A 14,337-nucleotide genomic window follows, 5' to 3' on the forward strand; every position below is an offset into this window, starting at 1 on the left:
AAAAAAACTAAAAATAAAAAACTTTGAGACATCGGATCTAAGATCGAACGGTGAGTGACTCTCTTGATCAAAATTAGACGGCTGGATGGTAGGGGAAGCATAGATCTTCTATTCTGTAGGGAAAGTATAGAAATGTTTCCCATTAGATATTTGTGAGACGGTGAATGTTAAGGCATATGAAGTTGTAAAAGGGGATGAAGAAAGGGAGAGTGGGGATTATTGATTAATGGTTAATGTGGATTTGAAGTGATTTTCTTCTTTCATTTAATTGTTTTGTAATTTGAAGCTGTGATGAAGAAAAACATTGTAATTGACATAGAAAAAAAAAAAAAAAAAGGAAGTGAAACTTTAAACAGTTAAATTAAGGCGCACCTTCAAATTTTATCATAAATATAATTGTAGTGTCAAAAACTTTTAGGATGGCTTGAGAATCTATTTTCACTTCTAATTATAAAATCTTAAACTCCAAAAATGGTTCAAATCAAATAGATCTATAAATATTTGGAAATCTTGAAAAGTGACAGTCCAGATAATGTGCTGCAAGATATACTATTTTGGGGACACGAAATCTTTTTTCTTTTCATATTTATATATCCCGACGAGATTATCAATTAGAGGTTTTCTAACATCGAAACAATCTTTTATGACGGATTTTTTAGGTACACATTAATTCTACAGTTTAAGGTTTCAACTTTATACAAACCTTTTAGAGAAAAAAAAAATCAAAAAAATTTAAAGTACTCGTGTATAAATTCCTAAACCACCATTGAAGTTTAACAAAACTTGATGATCCAATATCAGTTAGATGAACTAAGTTGATTACAGCCACATTTATTGATGACAAAGAGCACTTGAAAACTGAAATCCAAAAGAGATGAATCAAAAAATGTATGAAACTTGAGAGATTTTGACACGTGCATAGTATTTATCGGTTTGCCTGTTGCATGCATGTGGGTTCGGCGTCGCAGGTTTTACTTTAAAAATTGTGCAGTTATGGTTGTGATGTATTTATTTTGGAAAAGGGTGCATGTACATGTGCATTTGTCTCCTTAGATTGTGCATGTGCATGTGTGATGGGGTGCATGCAACAAAAGAGAGAGAGATAGGGGTGAGAATCGACTCGATTCGGATCCGTGTATGAATACAAAATTTGGATCTCGATACAAAAGTAATATTTGAATTGAAATTTTGATTGGATCCGAGTGTAGGTAGATCCGTTTGGGATCTAGATCCGGATTTTTTTTTAATGGTCAATTTTTATTTTAATAAATAATTTTTTTAAATAGTATATATATATAATCTAGATTCGGATCTAACCAGATCCTGCCCCGATCCAACCCGTACTCACCCTGCAGGGAGAGAGAGATATTAGTTGAGGAAAAGGGTTATCCAAACATGCATGGAGTTCTCTGCATTAACAAACAAAGTAAAAATCTTGGATCTTAACAATCTAATGCTATGTACCTCACTTGGCAACTCCTACATGCAAGCTGAAAAATGCTGGAATTTCTACTTTGGAGATCTAAGTGTAATTTTGATACCTGCTAAAGATAAATATTGTGTGTTCCTCATAAAGAAATTAATAGTAATATATTATAGTGTAGCCGAGGTGCGTACTGCTACAGTAAACGCCCACGATCCAGATTGAATCTCGACAGATCTGACGCTCATAGATGTCCGATAGTGTTTGAATCCCTATATTTTTTTACAAATCTAAATCATTTGAAATTTTCGGTGTGTGTTCGTCTCATAAAGACACACCTAATAAAAATATAATAAATAAATAATTCGTAAAAAAAAATTGACCAATATTTTAGTCAATTTATTTCATGTAATTTTTTTTTATATATATATTTTTAGTAGATTCGCCTATTTAGAACACACGCCTAAAATTTCAAGTGATTTGGATTTGTAGAAAAACAATTAAAATTCAAACACTATCGAACATCTGCGAGCGTCAGATCGGCCACAGAATGGCCCAGATTCAATCTGGGCCATTCGCGTATGGTTACAACAGTGACTCCCACATATATATATATATATATATATATATATATATATATATAAAGAGAAAGAGAGAGCATCTCCATAAATAAAAGTAAGGATTATCTCAAAATCTATTTTCATATCTAATTATACAATTTTAAATTCTCAAAACGGTTAAAATCAATAAGAACTATAAACATATGAAAATCCAAAATAGACGGTCTCGATAATGTATTGTAAGATGCACTTTTTTTTAGACTCAAAATCTTTTTTTTTGCTATATTCATACATCTCAATGTCGAGATGACCAATTAGAGGTTTTTTTAACGTTAAAACAACATTTCGGATGGATTTTTTATGTGAATTTGTAATTCTACATTTTAAGGTTGCAACCTTATAAAAAGGTTTTCCTAAATAAAATTCAACTTACCCCTACGACCTATATTTATTCTTTTTGTTTCCACACCAAATATGAATGGATGGCATGTGGCGCTTGAGGACCGAGAGTGTGAAAGCCCTTTGCTTCCACATGTGGAAGTCACCATATTTAAAATTAGGGTTTGGGAGCCTTAAAACTTTAGGGTTTTCATACCTACACATATGAAAATTAGGTTTGGGGGTCCAATGTTTAGGGTCTTCATGCCTACTCTCTTGAATTTGCAAATATATTTGTTGCTCTCCATTCTAATCACTGTAACCTACTAAAATAACCAAACCCTTGCCACTTTTAGAAACCATAAAAACCATGAATAAAATAAGGCGCGTGAACGCTGAACCTAATTAGGGTTAGGGTTTTACCGAACCGCGAGCTTTTGTAAGTGAATTTGCACTTGGTGGGCGGCGGTCTAAATGGATGGCTGCGATATCCCGCACCTTTGATCGAACGGACTGATGAGGCCTTGGCCGGTACGTTGTGGAAGCATCTGACCGTTCATCTTTGTTTAGGCAATTTTAGGGTTCGCCAGGCGAACAAATGAGGGGCCACGTTATAAAAGCGATTGTCGGCGGGCTGTTGCCGGTCGTACCCCGTCGGTGAACAGGCTATAGCCGGTCATCAGTGGGTCCCGCACAAGACCCAAAAATTAAAGTACTTTGGGCCGTTGATTGCGGTTAGAGGACAATAAAGCTGCGTCGTCTCTTCAATTTTGATTTAGTTTCAGTAAAAGGGCTCCCAAAGAATACCCCCATCCTTTTTGGAAATATCCGTAATACCTCTCCCTTACTTTTTTTTTATCTCAATTTATATATGGAAAAAAATTAAACAAGTTTCGCACCTTAAAATATAGAATTAAGTTGCGCATGTAAAATATTTTGAAAAAAGTTGTTTTGATATTGAAAAAACATTGAATTATTCATCTTGATATCAATATATATATAGAAATGGAGAAAAATGAGAATTCAAATCCTAAAATAGAAAGTCCTGCGATACATTATCTGGACTGTCCATTGATAAGATTTCCATATATTTATATATTTGTTTGATTTAAATTATTTTTTGAGTCTAATATTTTATAATTATAGATATAAAATAGACTCGGACACTTAAAGAGTTCCGATACTAAAATTACATCTCGTTTAAGTTGCAACCTCATCCGAGTTGCACTCTTTACAATTTCCAAGAAAGGAGAGCTTGGGGATTGAAAAAAGAGAAAATTGCCAAATATTTGAGACATGGAAAAGCCAGAAATTGAGGGTTTCTTTGTTTTCTGAAAGTGGGTTGCTTTTCTTTCGATAAATTAAAAATAGTTTAGTCAATTTAGTCGTTTAGCTTGAAGACAAATTTAGGAAAAAGGCCACTCGTCGATCTATATTTATTTTAGGGTTTCGGCGGTGATGGCGGGATGGACCCTCCGGCATTCACGCACGCATGGCCATATGCGTCTCGCTATGATAGTCTTTTTCTTTTTTTTTAATGTTTACGATAGTCTCTTTTTTTTTTCTCTCTTTTTTTATTTTACTTTTATTTTTTATTTTTAATGTCTCCTTTTTAAGCTTGAAACGACCCTTTTGATTGACTAAGGTGAATAAACATACCATTACCGATAGAAACATACAAGGTGAATGAAGGTTTCAAAACCCAACATCGAGTATTGGATTGGCCCTCCACATTATTGATCTGGATCCACGGTTCCTAGTGGTTAAAAATTTATTACTTCGCCAACTTCTATTGTCACAATTACTTCAATGAAAAATTTATTACTTGGCCAACTTCTATTGTCACAATTACTTCAATCATTCTAACAAGATGAAGCCATTCCTAATATTTGGGTCAATTAACTAGCATCTGGGTTAGGACGGGTTAGGAATGAACTCAAAGGCATAGGTTCAGGGTAGTAGGTATTATAACATAACGTCTTGAGTCACTTGACTTCCATTCATACCATGGATAAGAAGTCCAAAAAATAAAAAACACCCAGATCAAGACAGAGGGTTCCCAATTCGATCTGAATAGATGTATGAAACTTAGTACTTTGAATTACTAATAACCGATCCTCCACTCTCTTTCTTCTACTTGCAATTTTCTTGTATACTAGTTTTGAATAAACTTTGTGATACTTTCTCCCAACCTGCTCAATAACCAAAAAGACCCTCATATTTAAAATATTTGCCTCGATGAGCTATGTAGGTAAATTTATCAATCAATTACTTTTTCAGCATGTATATTATGCTCCCTCAGGAGCATAGTTTATTTCTACTTCCTGGGTTAGAAGACCTAAGAATTACTAGATGGCTATTGGCTAAAGAAAAAATTTAAAATATGAGTTTTATAAAACCTAGATGTCGCTATCTAAAAAAATCAAATTGTCTCTATTCAATTTCGAGATATTATTTTTTTTGTAGGGCATAGAGGGTCCATATAAGAATTTTTTTATTGACATTAATCTACGGGTTAAAGGTTTACTTCCACAACATTTGGGGCTCTAAAATTAATTCTTGGAGGAGTTTTAACCAAGAGAGCAAATGGACAGTACACTCCTGCGGGAGTATGATACCTTTTGGCTAACTTTGAGTTCACTTAAGCAGAGTTAAAATTTAATTTGAATGATGAAACGCTAATTCCTTTTCGCGCCATGACACTTGCAAGTCCCAACACAACAATATTGAGTCAAAAGCAATGCTATTCCAAAAGTGCCCCCAGTCTTTGTCAAATGGCAAATGTATCCTCATCTTTCTTTTTTTGTTTTTTGTTTCTGAAAAAATGAGCTATTTTATATTGTTTGATGTAGAGGGAGAACAATTCCTTCATGGCAAAAGACACTCGTCCACTTCCACTTTGTAGAAAGGAATTTATTTTAAATGAGAAAGCCTCATGAGCAAAAATACTGGAGAGAATATTATAATCAATAGTATTATGCTATTCTTTTCTTGCAATAGAAGCCATACAGGAATAATCCAAATAAGAAAAGGTTCCCAGATCCCTCTTCTCATGTGTGTATGCATGTAGAATTTTAGCAAAAAATAAAAATAAAAACGAAAATGATTATGGAATACGACAGGAAAAATATAGATTTAGGAGCTTTAGTTCGAAGAAAAACATGTGTGATACAAACCTAATACAACACATGTTAGAAGATGCAAGTTAATTTTAGTAGAAAGCTCGAAAAGGATAAAAAGTAAATATAAAAGGGTGTGGTTAGAAGTAGTCTAAAAAGATATGGGGACGCATGATCTCACTGAAAGTATAACAGAGCAAGTTTACATATCAGAATTAGTACAATCGACTTTAACTAATTAAAAAAAAACAATGATAATGATAAGCTCAAAAAATAAATATAAACTTGAAATGATTAAATGAAAATATACACGGAGTAAAGATAAACACTCACTTCCTTTGCAGTGTTTATAAGGTAAAGTATAAGTTGTATGGCGCTGTTATTTATAGTAAAATTGGGCATTAGTCCATGTGAAAGCTAGGACTGTAATGATACACCATGCACCATGTGCTCCAAGAGACTTGTCGGTGGAGATTTTAACCATATGCTTTATAATATTGTTGTTCATATCCACCGTTGGATAGTAGATGACTCGAGTCAGCCTCATGAGTGGTTATCCATCCCTTAATTTTAATTCGAAGCAGTGTGGAAAAACTCGGGCGAGCCGACTCAGAACGGTGGGTTTGCATATTCTCGAGTTTGAGCGGTCTAACCTGGGGATTTTAAAAAAAATTAAAAAAATTATAAAAAAATTTAAAATAAGAAATTTATTTGTATTTTCTTTTTTTATGTGTTTTTCTGTTATTTTGACAAAGATTGAAAAGTGCTTGGGCTATAAATATTTATTTTTATATTTCCTCTTATTTATGGATTATTTTTAAAATACTTTCGTCAATTGATTGTTTCAAAATCTATTTTTTCACTACTTTTTTAATCTCATTTAATTGTGTTTTGTTGAATTTTACTTTAAACACATTTTTCGTTTTTTGGGGGATTTATTGTTTTTTTGTTTTTTACACTTTTTTGCTTAGTTAGACTTGCCCAATTCCGGCCGAATAACTAAGACTCCGCTCGAGTTACGGGCTCAGTCATGAGCCTGAGTTCCGTCCCCGAGTGGTGGTTTTATTAATTGATTTGAAGTAAGATAAGGAGGGCATTTTAAAAAAAATAAAAATAAAAGAAATAAAAAAAAAAAAAATAGTGATAGGGACATACATGTCATTCTCCAAAAAGAAAGTTCTTTCTCCAATTTTAAGGTGGAAAATAAGTGCTCTCATATATCAAATGGTAGTTTATTTGAATAAATAAAATAATAATTTATCTGGAATCGCAGTAAATTCTGTTACTGATTTGGTGGAATAATAAAGAGGTCATCTCTGCGATGAGGAAGGAAAAGCGGGGAGACCATATGACCTTGTTTTTTCAACTGTCTCTCCACATTCTCAAATAAAAGTATCACATTTAGCAATTAATAATGGCAGAGAAATAAACCAGAAATAAAGAAAAGGTATTCATATTTATTTATTAATTAATGTACACCCATCAACTTTTAAGTGCACCTCTTCCTCCATATATAGCAGGTTTCAGCTTCCATTCAATTCAGTTGTGGCCATTGGCATTGGTGTATGTTATTTGGAGGGGGGTTTATCAGAAGTTTTTGCTGATAAACTTCACCACATTTTGTTCCCTCCATTAAATTGTCTGCAAATTGAGAGTTCCATTTGGGAGTTGCATTGGTCTCTCTTTATACTTTTTTTGGGTTTTGTGGGGGTGTTTTAGCTGGAATCTCTGCTAAATTTGGAGGTTCTTTACTCACATTGGCTGGGTTAATTTTGTGCATGCCAGATATTAGATGGGTGTTTCATTTTGAGTTTTGGGGTCCTTCTCTTTGCTTCAAATTTGTGGGTCTTCTCTTCTGCATTTTAGTTTTTCTTTTTCTGAGCTTGTTAGGAAGGGCTGATTTCAATGGCCATGAGTGTGGTGTATGTGTTCATGTTGTTAATGGTCTCGCCATTTGCGTATGGGGCTCATGATTATGGCGATGCTCTAAGTAAGAGCATTATGTTCTTTGAGGCTCAGAGATCTGGTTATCTTCCTGGAAATCAGAGGGTCAAATGGAGGGCTGATTCTGGATTGCATGATGGGAAGGCCAGTGGGGTAAATTCTTCGCTTTCTTTTCTTTTTTCTTTTACAATGCTTTCTACTCAGTTGAACCATGTCTCTGTGTTTTTGCTTCTTCTCCCTTTCTCATTTGTGCTTAAGCTTTTTGTCTTAAAAGTCCAATTTCCATGTCTACACTTCCTAGCTGCATTTGTTTCGATTCTTTCGATCTCGATCTTGTTTTCCATGTTCCTGCATGCATTCGACTCACTCTCTCTTTCTCCCTCCTTTACATTGCAGTTTACAATTACTCATCTTCATTTTAAGAGAGAGAGACTACAGTTACACTAGTAAAGGGTTGCTTAAGGTTCCACTTAGTTTTTCTTTTTTCTCTCCGCCTTTCCCTTTCTATTTTTTTTTTTGGGGGTGGTGGGGATGGTCGTTTTCTGCTTATCTCACATGATTTGTTTATTGTTAAGTCATTCTTCTTCATTATTTTATGTCTACCTTCCTCTGTTTAATAATTTTATTTTATTTACTGTTGCCCTTCTCCGTCCCTAGATCTATTGCTCAAAAGTTCAAATAATGAAGGAAATTGTTCCAATTCTAAACTATACCCTTTTTATTTAGTAGCCAGAAAACCCTCTACATTTTTCACACTGTTTTGGATTAATTTTTGTTTGATAATCATGATATCAATAATAATAATTGACAATTATTGGTTCAGGTTGATTTGGTGGGAGGGTATTATGATGCAGGGGACAATGTGAAATTTGGGCTCCCCATGGCATTCACAATAACCATGATGTCATGGAGTGTTTTGGAATATGGAAAGCAAATGGGGAGCAATGGGGAGCTCGGTCATGCCATGGATGCAATCAAATGGGGTACTGATTACTTTATCAAAGCCCACCCTGAACCTAATGTCTTCTATGGAGAGGTATCCACTTTCTCACTCTCCTCTTTCCTTTTTTTCCCTTAATTTTTTCATAGATTACTTCATGGGTGTTGATGTTTATACCCCTCAAATAGTTTCCGAATATTGAGCTAAAATGTGAAAAAATAAAGGAAAAGTGTGTTCTTCTCCATTCCTGTACCTATTCGGTAATGGCTTTTCCTTTATGGAGATGGGCCTCGGATTATTTCCTTTTCCTTTTCTTTGCTTTGATTTCTTTCAGTATACTTGCTGGGTGTTGGTTTTGATCCAACTAAAGTAAAAAGAAAAAAATAGAAAGAAATTTGAGAAAAATTGGGCAGCTCTCCATAATTCCAATTGTTGGGAGGCGGTTTTCCGGTCCTCTGTGGAGAGTCCCCAGCTTTTCCTTCTTTGTAATTTTTGGATTATTTTTTTCGTTTGATTAATTTTCGTTCATAATCCCACTTGTTGGGTATTGTCTTTTATTCCTCTAAACTGAGAGCTAAAAATATAGGAGGAAAAGTTGGTGCTGCACTATAACTCTTCTCGTTGGTTTACCTTGTCATCACTCTCAAATATAAAGAACAGATGAATGGTGGTTGCTTCTCATAAATCTGCTAGTTGGATGTTGATTTATCCACAGTACAGAGCTACCCATTTTCCCTGATTTTATTATCATGATTCTTTTTATGGATATTTTTTTTTGGGGAAAATATTGGATAACTGTTTTTATCCTTCTAAACCAGCAGAGAACCACATTAAAAAATAAATACATAGTGCAAACAAGGTTTAGGAAACACTAGTGCACATAACTGCACACTTACCGGTCAAAAAGGTTAAAGAACAAGCAAAATAGATGTTTGGATCTCATTATTAACATTACTATCATTGTTATATCAGGTGGGTGATGGCAACACCGACCATTACTGTTGGCAAAGGCCAGAAGATATGTCGACATCTCGTTCTGCTTACAGGATCGATCCAAGTAACCCTGGTTCAGATCTGGCTGGAGAAACAGCCGCCGCCATGGCTGCTGCTTACATGGTTTTCAGGAGATCCAATCCTGCCTACTCCACGCAGCTTCTGAACCATGCCAAACAGGTAATCTATTGGAACAGGGATTGGTATTAAGGCACAAAGTTATATCATAATCCAATGGAGTATGGTTGTGGTCAGCACCTAAGTAACTGGATTGATGTCTTTCACTTGCCATACCTTTAAATTTCGGGTGATTCCCTTTTTTATCTTGTTGAACATTCGGCCATAGGCATAACTTCTCTACTCTCTACCCATAAGAAGCTTAGGTAGTCCGATGGAATGTGTGGTCCATTGTTCATGATGAATGATAATGGTGGGAAGTGGGACAACTCAAAACAAGGAGTGACCCCAATGGTGGGCTTAACTCTCTCTTCTCCATCACTGCGTGCTGTGATTTCTCCATAGTCTCTTCTTTTTATAAACACCAAATTATAATTGCATAGCCCGGTGCATCGTAAAATCCCCACAAAATGAGATTGACCTGCATTTTTTGCACTTTCTTTGAGATAAATGCATAAAATATCTTTTCCTAAATTCCCTTGGTTCTGTAAAGGGTAGTCTCTTCTATGGTTCTCATTCAAAGCTTCTTGGCTGGTAAAGGATGGCAACTGTGGCTGGCTTATGTGGGCATGGGCTGGTATGTGGGGTTAGGTATGCCCCCATGGTTTCTAGGCAGGACACGGTTTCAATGAGTCCTAGAACTCACATGTAGAAATGAGTGCCCTCTTAAAAATCCATTTTTGAGATGGATTTGGGACATATTTTTTGAGGAATATATAATCTCTAACTTGGAGATCATAAATATATAACAATAAATATATTTTAAAAACTGAAAGTGATAATTTTATGAAGAAAATATTTAGAACATTGTTTATATAACGTTTTTTGGAGGGACCACCCATTTGCATCCATCTTTAAGATGGATGTTTTATGCCTTGGGAGAAGCAAATGTAGGAATGCATCCTATATAACAATTTTCCTTCTATATATAACATTTCAACCCTTTTGACAAGATTACCCCCCTGTTTTTTCAATGTAATTATTACACTCCTTTGCTTTTCGAATTGCCCTGTTTAAGTGGGACTACAAATGCACCCTGTTTAAGTGGAAATTGTGGAACTGAAACTGTCCCTGATCTCTCTGTTTCTTTTTGGGGACGATTAGCTTTTGATTCAAATTGTCGGTATTGAGTTTCTTATTAAATTTATATGCAAATTTTATTTCTTATATTGCTGAGTGCCATCATGATTTCAGTTCAAAGCCATTGGCCTTTGTTTGCACTTTCTTTTTTGGCCTTATATTTCTATTCATGCTCATAATTATTATGCTTTTCCATTTTCCAGCTATTCGAATTTGCCGACAAATACAGAGGCAAATATGATAACAGTATCACCGTTGCCCAGAAATATTATCGCTCTTTCAGTGGCTATGCTGTAAGTCTCTATACACTAAAAGGGCTCTTTCTTTATGTTTTCCTTCCTTCAGTTTTCTTTATATATAGGAATTTGTCTGATATTATGTTTCCATTCTCAGGATGAGTTGCTTTGGGCAGCTGCATGGCTATACCAGGCCACCAACGATGAGTACTACTTGGAGTACCTTGGAAACAATGGAAACTCACTTGGAGGGACTGGATGGGGCATGACTGAATTTGGCTGGGATGTGAAATATGCCGGAGTTCAAGTTCTTGTCTCGAAGGTATTCCCACTCATTTCCTTTTATTTCATTCTGCTCCATTCTTTTTGTACTAATCAAACTTCATGACAGTCTCCAGAGTCACACACACAACTTATACGCATGTAAGGGTGTGGGAATTGTACCCATGTTGTACTTACATATACAAACATGCCTGCTTGAATTGTTGCATATTTCTATCTTGGGTGAGCTATGAATGCATGTGTAATTAGGCTTACTTGAAAACAGCTCAATTTCTACTCGTACTAACACATCATACAAAGAGCCTGTTTTGTTTCCTTGTGGGGTAGTTTAACATGTGTCCTCTTTCCTTTTGGGCATGCATGCAGTTCCTGATGCAAGGAAAGGGTGGTCGCCACTCTGCTATATTTGAGAATTGTCTCCTTGTGGGGTAGTTTAACATGTGTCCTCTTTCCTTTGTGGTATGCATGCAGTTCCTGATGCAAGGAAAAGGTGGTCGCCATTCTGCTATATTTGAGCAATACCAACAAAAGGCAGAATATTTCATGTGTTCATGCCTTGGCAAAGGCAGTCGCAACGTACAGAAAACACCTGGTGGATTGCTTTTCAGGCAGAGATGGAATAATATGCAATTTGTTACGAGTGCCTCATTCCTTCTCACTGTCTATTCTGACTACCTCACCTCATCTGGCAAGATTATGCACTGCAATAGTGGAACTGTACCAGCATCTGAACTGTTGGCCTTTGCCAAGTCCCAGGTAAGCTAAGGATTTCAATGCCATAACTCATTTTTCTGGATGGAGCTACTCTTAATCTTTGTTTTGGGTTTAGAAAGAGTGAAATTTGATAGAATTTCTTCTCTGAAAGGTTTTTTAGTCCTTTTCAAATTTGGAAACATCATCTGATGTCCTGAACTTGCAAATTTCCTTGTGAATTATCTTCATCATTCCAGAGCCAGCAAATTTACTAACAAGCTTTATTTGTAAAAACCAGAGGGCAACTGTTTGATATTTTGTTTTATTTCCTCTCAAGACAAGTACCATTTCCATAATCCATGCTGTTTCACCAAACTATCCCCTAATGAAACCAGCTTATCTTTAAGAAAGCTCTCTCTAATTCAGTAAATTTCATAGGTGGACTATATACTTGGCGACAACCCTAGGGCGACAAGCTACATGGTTGGTTATGGGAGCAACTATCCTCAGCAGGTGCACCACAGGGGCTCATCCATTGTGTCTTTTAAGGTAGACCCTTCATTTGTGAGTTGCAGGGGTGGTTATGCCACCTGGTTCAGCCGAAAGGGAAGTGATCCCAACCTCCTTGCTGGAGCCGTTGTCGGAGGGCCAGATGCTTATGATAATTTTGCAGATCAGAGGGACAATTATGAGCAGACAGAGCCTGCAACATATAACAATGCACCTCTTGTTGGCATTTTGGCTAGGCTCCATGCAGGAAATGGAGGATACAACCAGCTCCTTCCAGGTATAAGCTCCCTTAACCATAGCTATATCATATTAATGCGAGCTGATGATACTTTGTCAAAACCCTCTCTCTCTCTCTCTCTCGCCCCTGTATTTGTTAAAGGCATGGTTTTCTTTTCACAATTCCTGTGTTCTATATCCATCCCTAAACTTCTTCTTTTACCAGTGGTTCCGAGCCCCGCACCAGTGAACAAGCCGCAACTGCATCCAAAGCCCCAGATCAGGCCCACTCCTCCAGGTATATCTGTGTATCATCCCAGATTTTTACCAAATTTTTCGCGAGACCCAACTTGTAATAGACCACTAATGAATGGTTCCTAACAATTTGCAGTGCAAAACAACTCTCCTATTTCAATATCTCAGAAGGCCACAGCCTCGTGGAACTTGAAGGGTAGGACATACTACAGATACTCTACAATTGTGACAAATGGTTCCAGCAAAAACATTAAAGACCTCAAGCTTTCTATCTCGAAGCTCTATGGTCCACTTTGGGGCCTGTCTAAAACAGGTGACTCCTATGTGTTTCCTGAATGGCTTGACTCACTACCAGCCGGAAAAAGCCTGGAATTTGTATACATCCATGCTGCTTCCCCTGCCGATGTGACCATTTCTGGCTTCAACTTAGCCTGACCACCTCAGAAGTCCTTCTTTTCTCCACTTTTTTGAGTTTGGGGTTGTGGATTTGGATTTGAGGTTGGGTTGTGTGTGTATGTAAGAATGTGCAGTTCTATACTGTAGAGATAAGAGAGTCTTGGAAGAAGGTTTGTATGTGGGTGTTAAATTATTAAATGAGAAAGCATAGGACAGGTAATGGGAATGAATAAAGTAGGGGTTGGGGGAGAAATGGAGAGAAGAGACAAAGGAATTAGAAGAGCTCATCCTCTTTCTCCCCCTCCTCTGTATAGGCATAATCCTGTGTTTAGGAGAGGGACTCCTCTTTTCTTGTTTCATATGAGGAGGGAGTCTTTGACAGCTTCACTGACTTTGGTTGTTGGGAGGCAAAGAAGGGCCTTTCAACTTCTCTTACAAGGGAGATCTGTCTGGAGGTGGAAAAGGAATCATCCAGCTGATCTGCAGGTGTTCTTTTAGTGTGTGTGTGTGACAGAATCACTTGGTCTTGTTTGGTGAGAGAATGTGTTGGGAGGTAAAGAAACTGACCTTCTCACCTGTCTTTCACAACTGCCTTGCCTAGGGAGAATCTCTTGGTCCCATCTTACCAAGTGCTTGGGCCTGGTGTTTTGCTTTTTTTAAGTTTTTCCCGTATTTGCAGTTTTAGTCTTCTTTTTGTATCTTGTGGTTGTGAGTGCTTTATTGAATACATCCCATTTGAAGGATATGTTACATGGTTCACTGTGTTTCCTTTGTATGGAAATCATCAAATCAATGAAAGTGTATTTGAGGTACTTGGAAATTGATGTCTGCAGATGGTTTGTGCTGGCTACTTTTTTTTTTTGTTTTTTGCCATTTCCTTTAGAAAGCTTTCTATTGTGGAATCCATTATAATGTCAGAATTCCCTTCTTTATTTGGCTGCCTTTGTTTATTTTAAAGTGTTGTAACATATGGTTAAAAAAAGGTTGATCTGGAACATGATTGGTGACTAACGTGTAGGACTAACAATCAGATAGGGTTGGGCCTATGCCCGGCTGGTCGACACGATGGTTGACCCAGGTTTGGGTGCTGGTTGAAATTCAAGGCCTGTTGGGTTGGGTTGGGTTGGGTTTGGGT

The 14,337-nt window shown here is 36.5% G+C and overlaps 1 protein-coding gene across 1 annotated transcript; it reads left to right on the forward strand.

Moving 5' to 3' along the window:
• The first annotated feature begins 7,358 nt into the window (after positions 1-7,358).
• Positions 7,359-14,022, forward strand: LOC18440322 (endoglucanase 6). The gene is made up of 9 exons (XM_006850467.4): positions 7,359-7,577; positions 8,248-8,460; positions 9,337-9,537; positions 10,818-10,907; positions 11,008-11,172; positions 11,604-11,888; positions 12,264-12,612; positions 12,778-12,849; positions 12,943-14,022. The coding sequence occupies exons 1-9, from the start codon at positions 7,386-7,388 to the stop codon at positions 13,239-13,241; spliced, it is 1,866 nt and encodes a 621-aa protein (XP_006850530.1). The 5' UTR covers positions 7,359-7,385; the 3' UTR covers positions 13,242-14,022.
• The last annotated feature ends 315 nt before the right edge of the window (positions 14,023-14,337 follow it).

This window comes from Amborella trichopoda, chromosome 1 (assembly GCF_054954075.1).
Source record: "Amborella trichopoda isolate Santa Cruz 75 chromosome 1, AtrichopodaSantaCruz75HAP2 v2.0, whole genome shotgun sequence".
Lineage (NCBI taxonomy): Eukaryota > Viridiplantae > Streptophyta > Magnoliopsida > Amborellales > Amborellaceae > Amborella > Amborella trichopoda.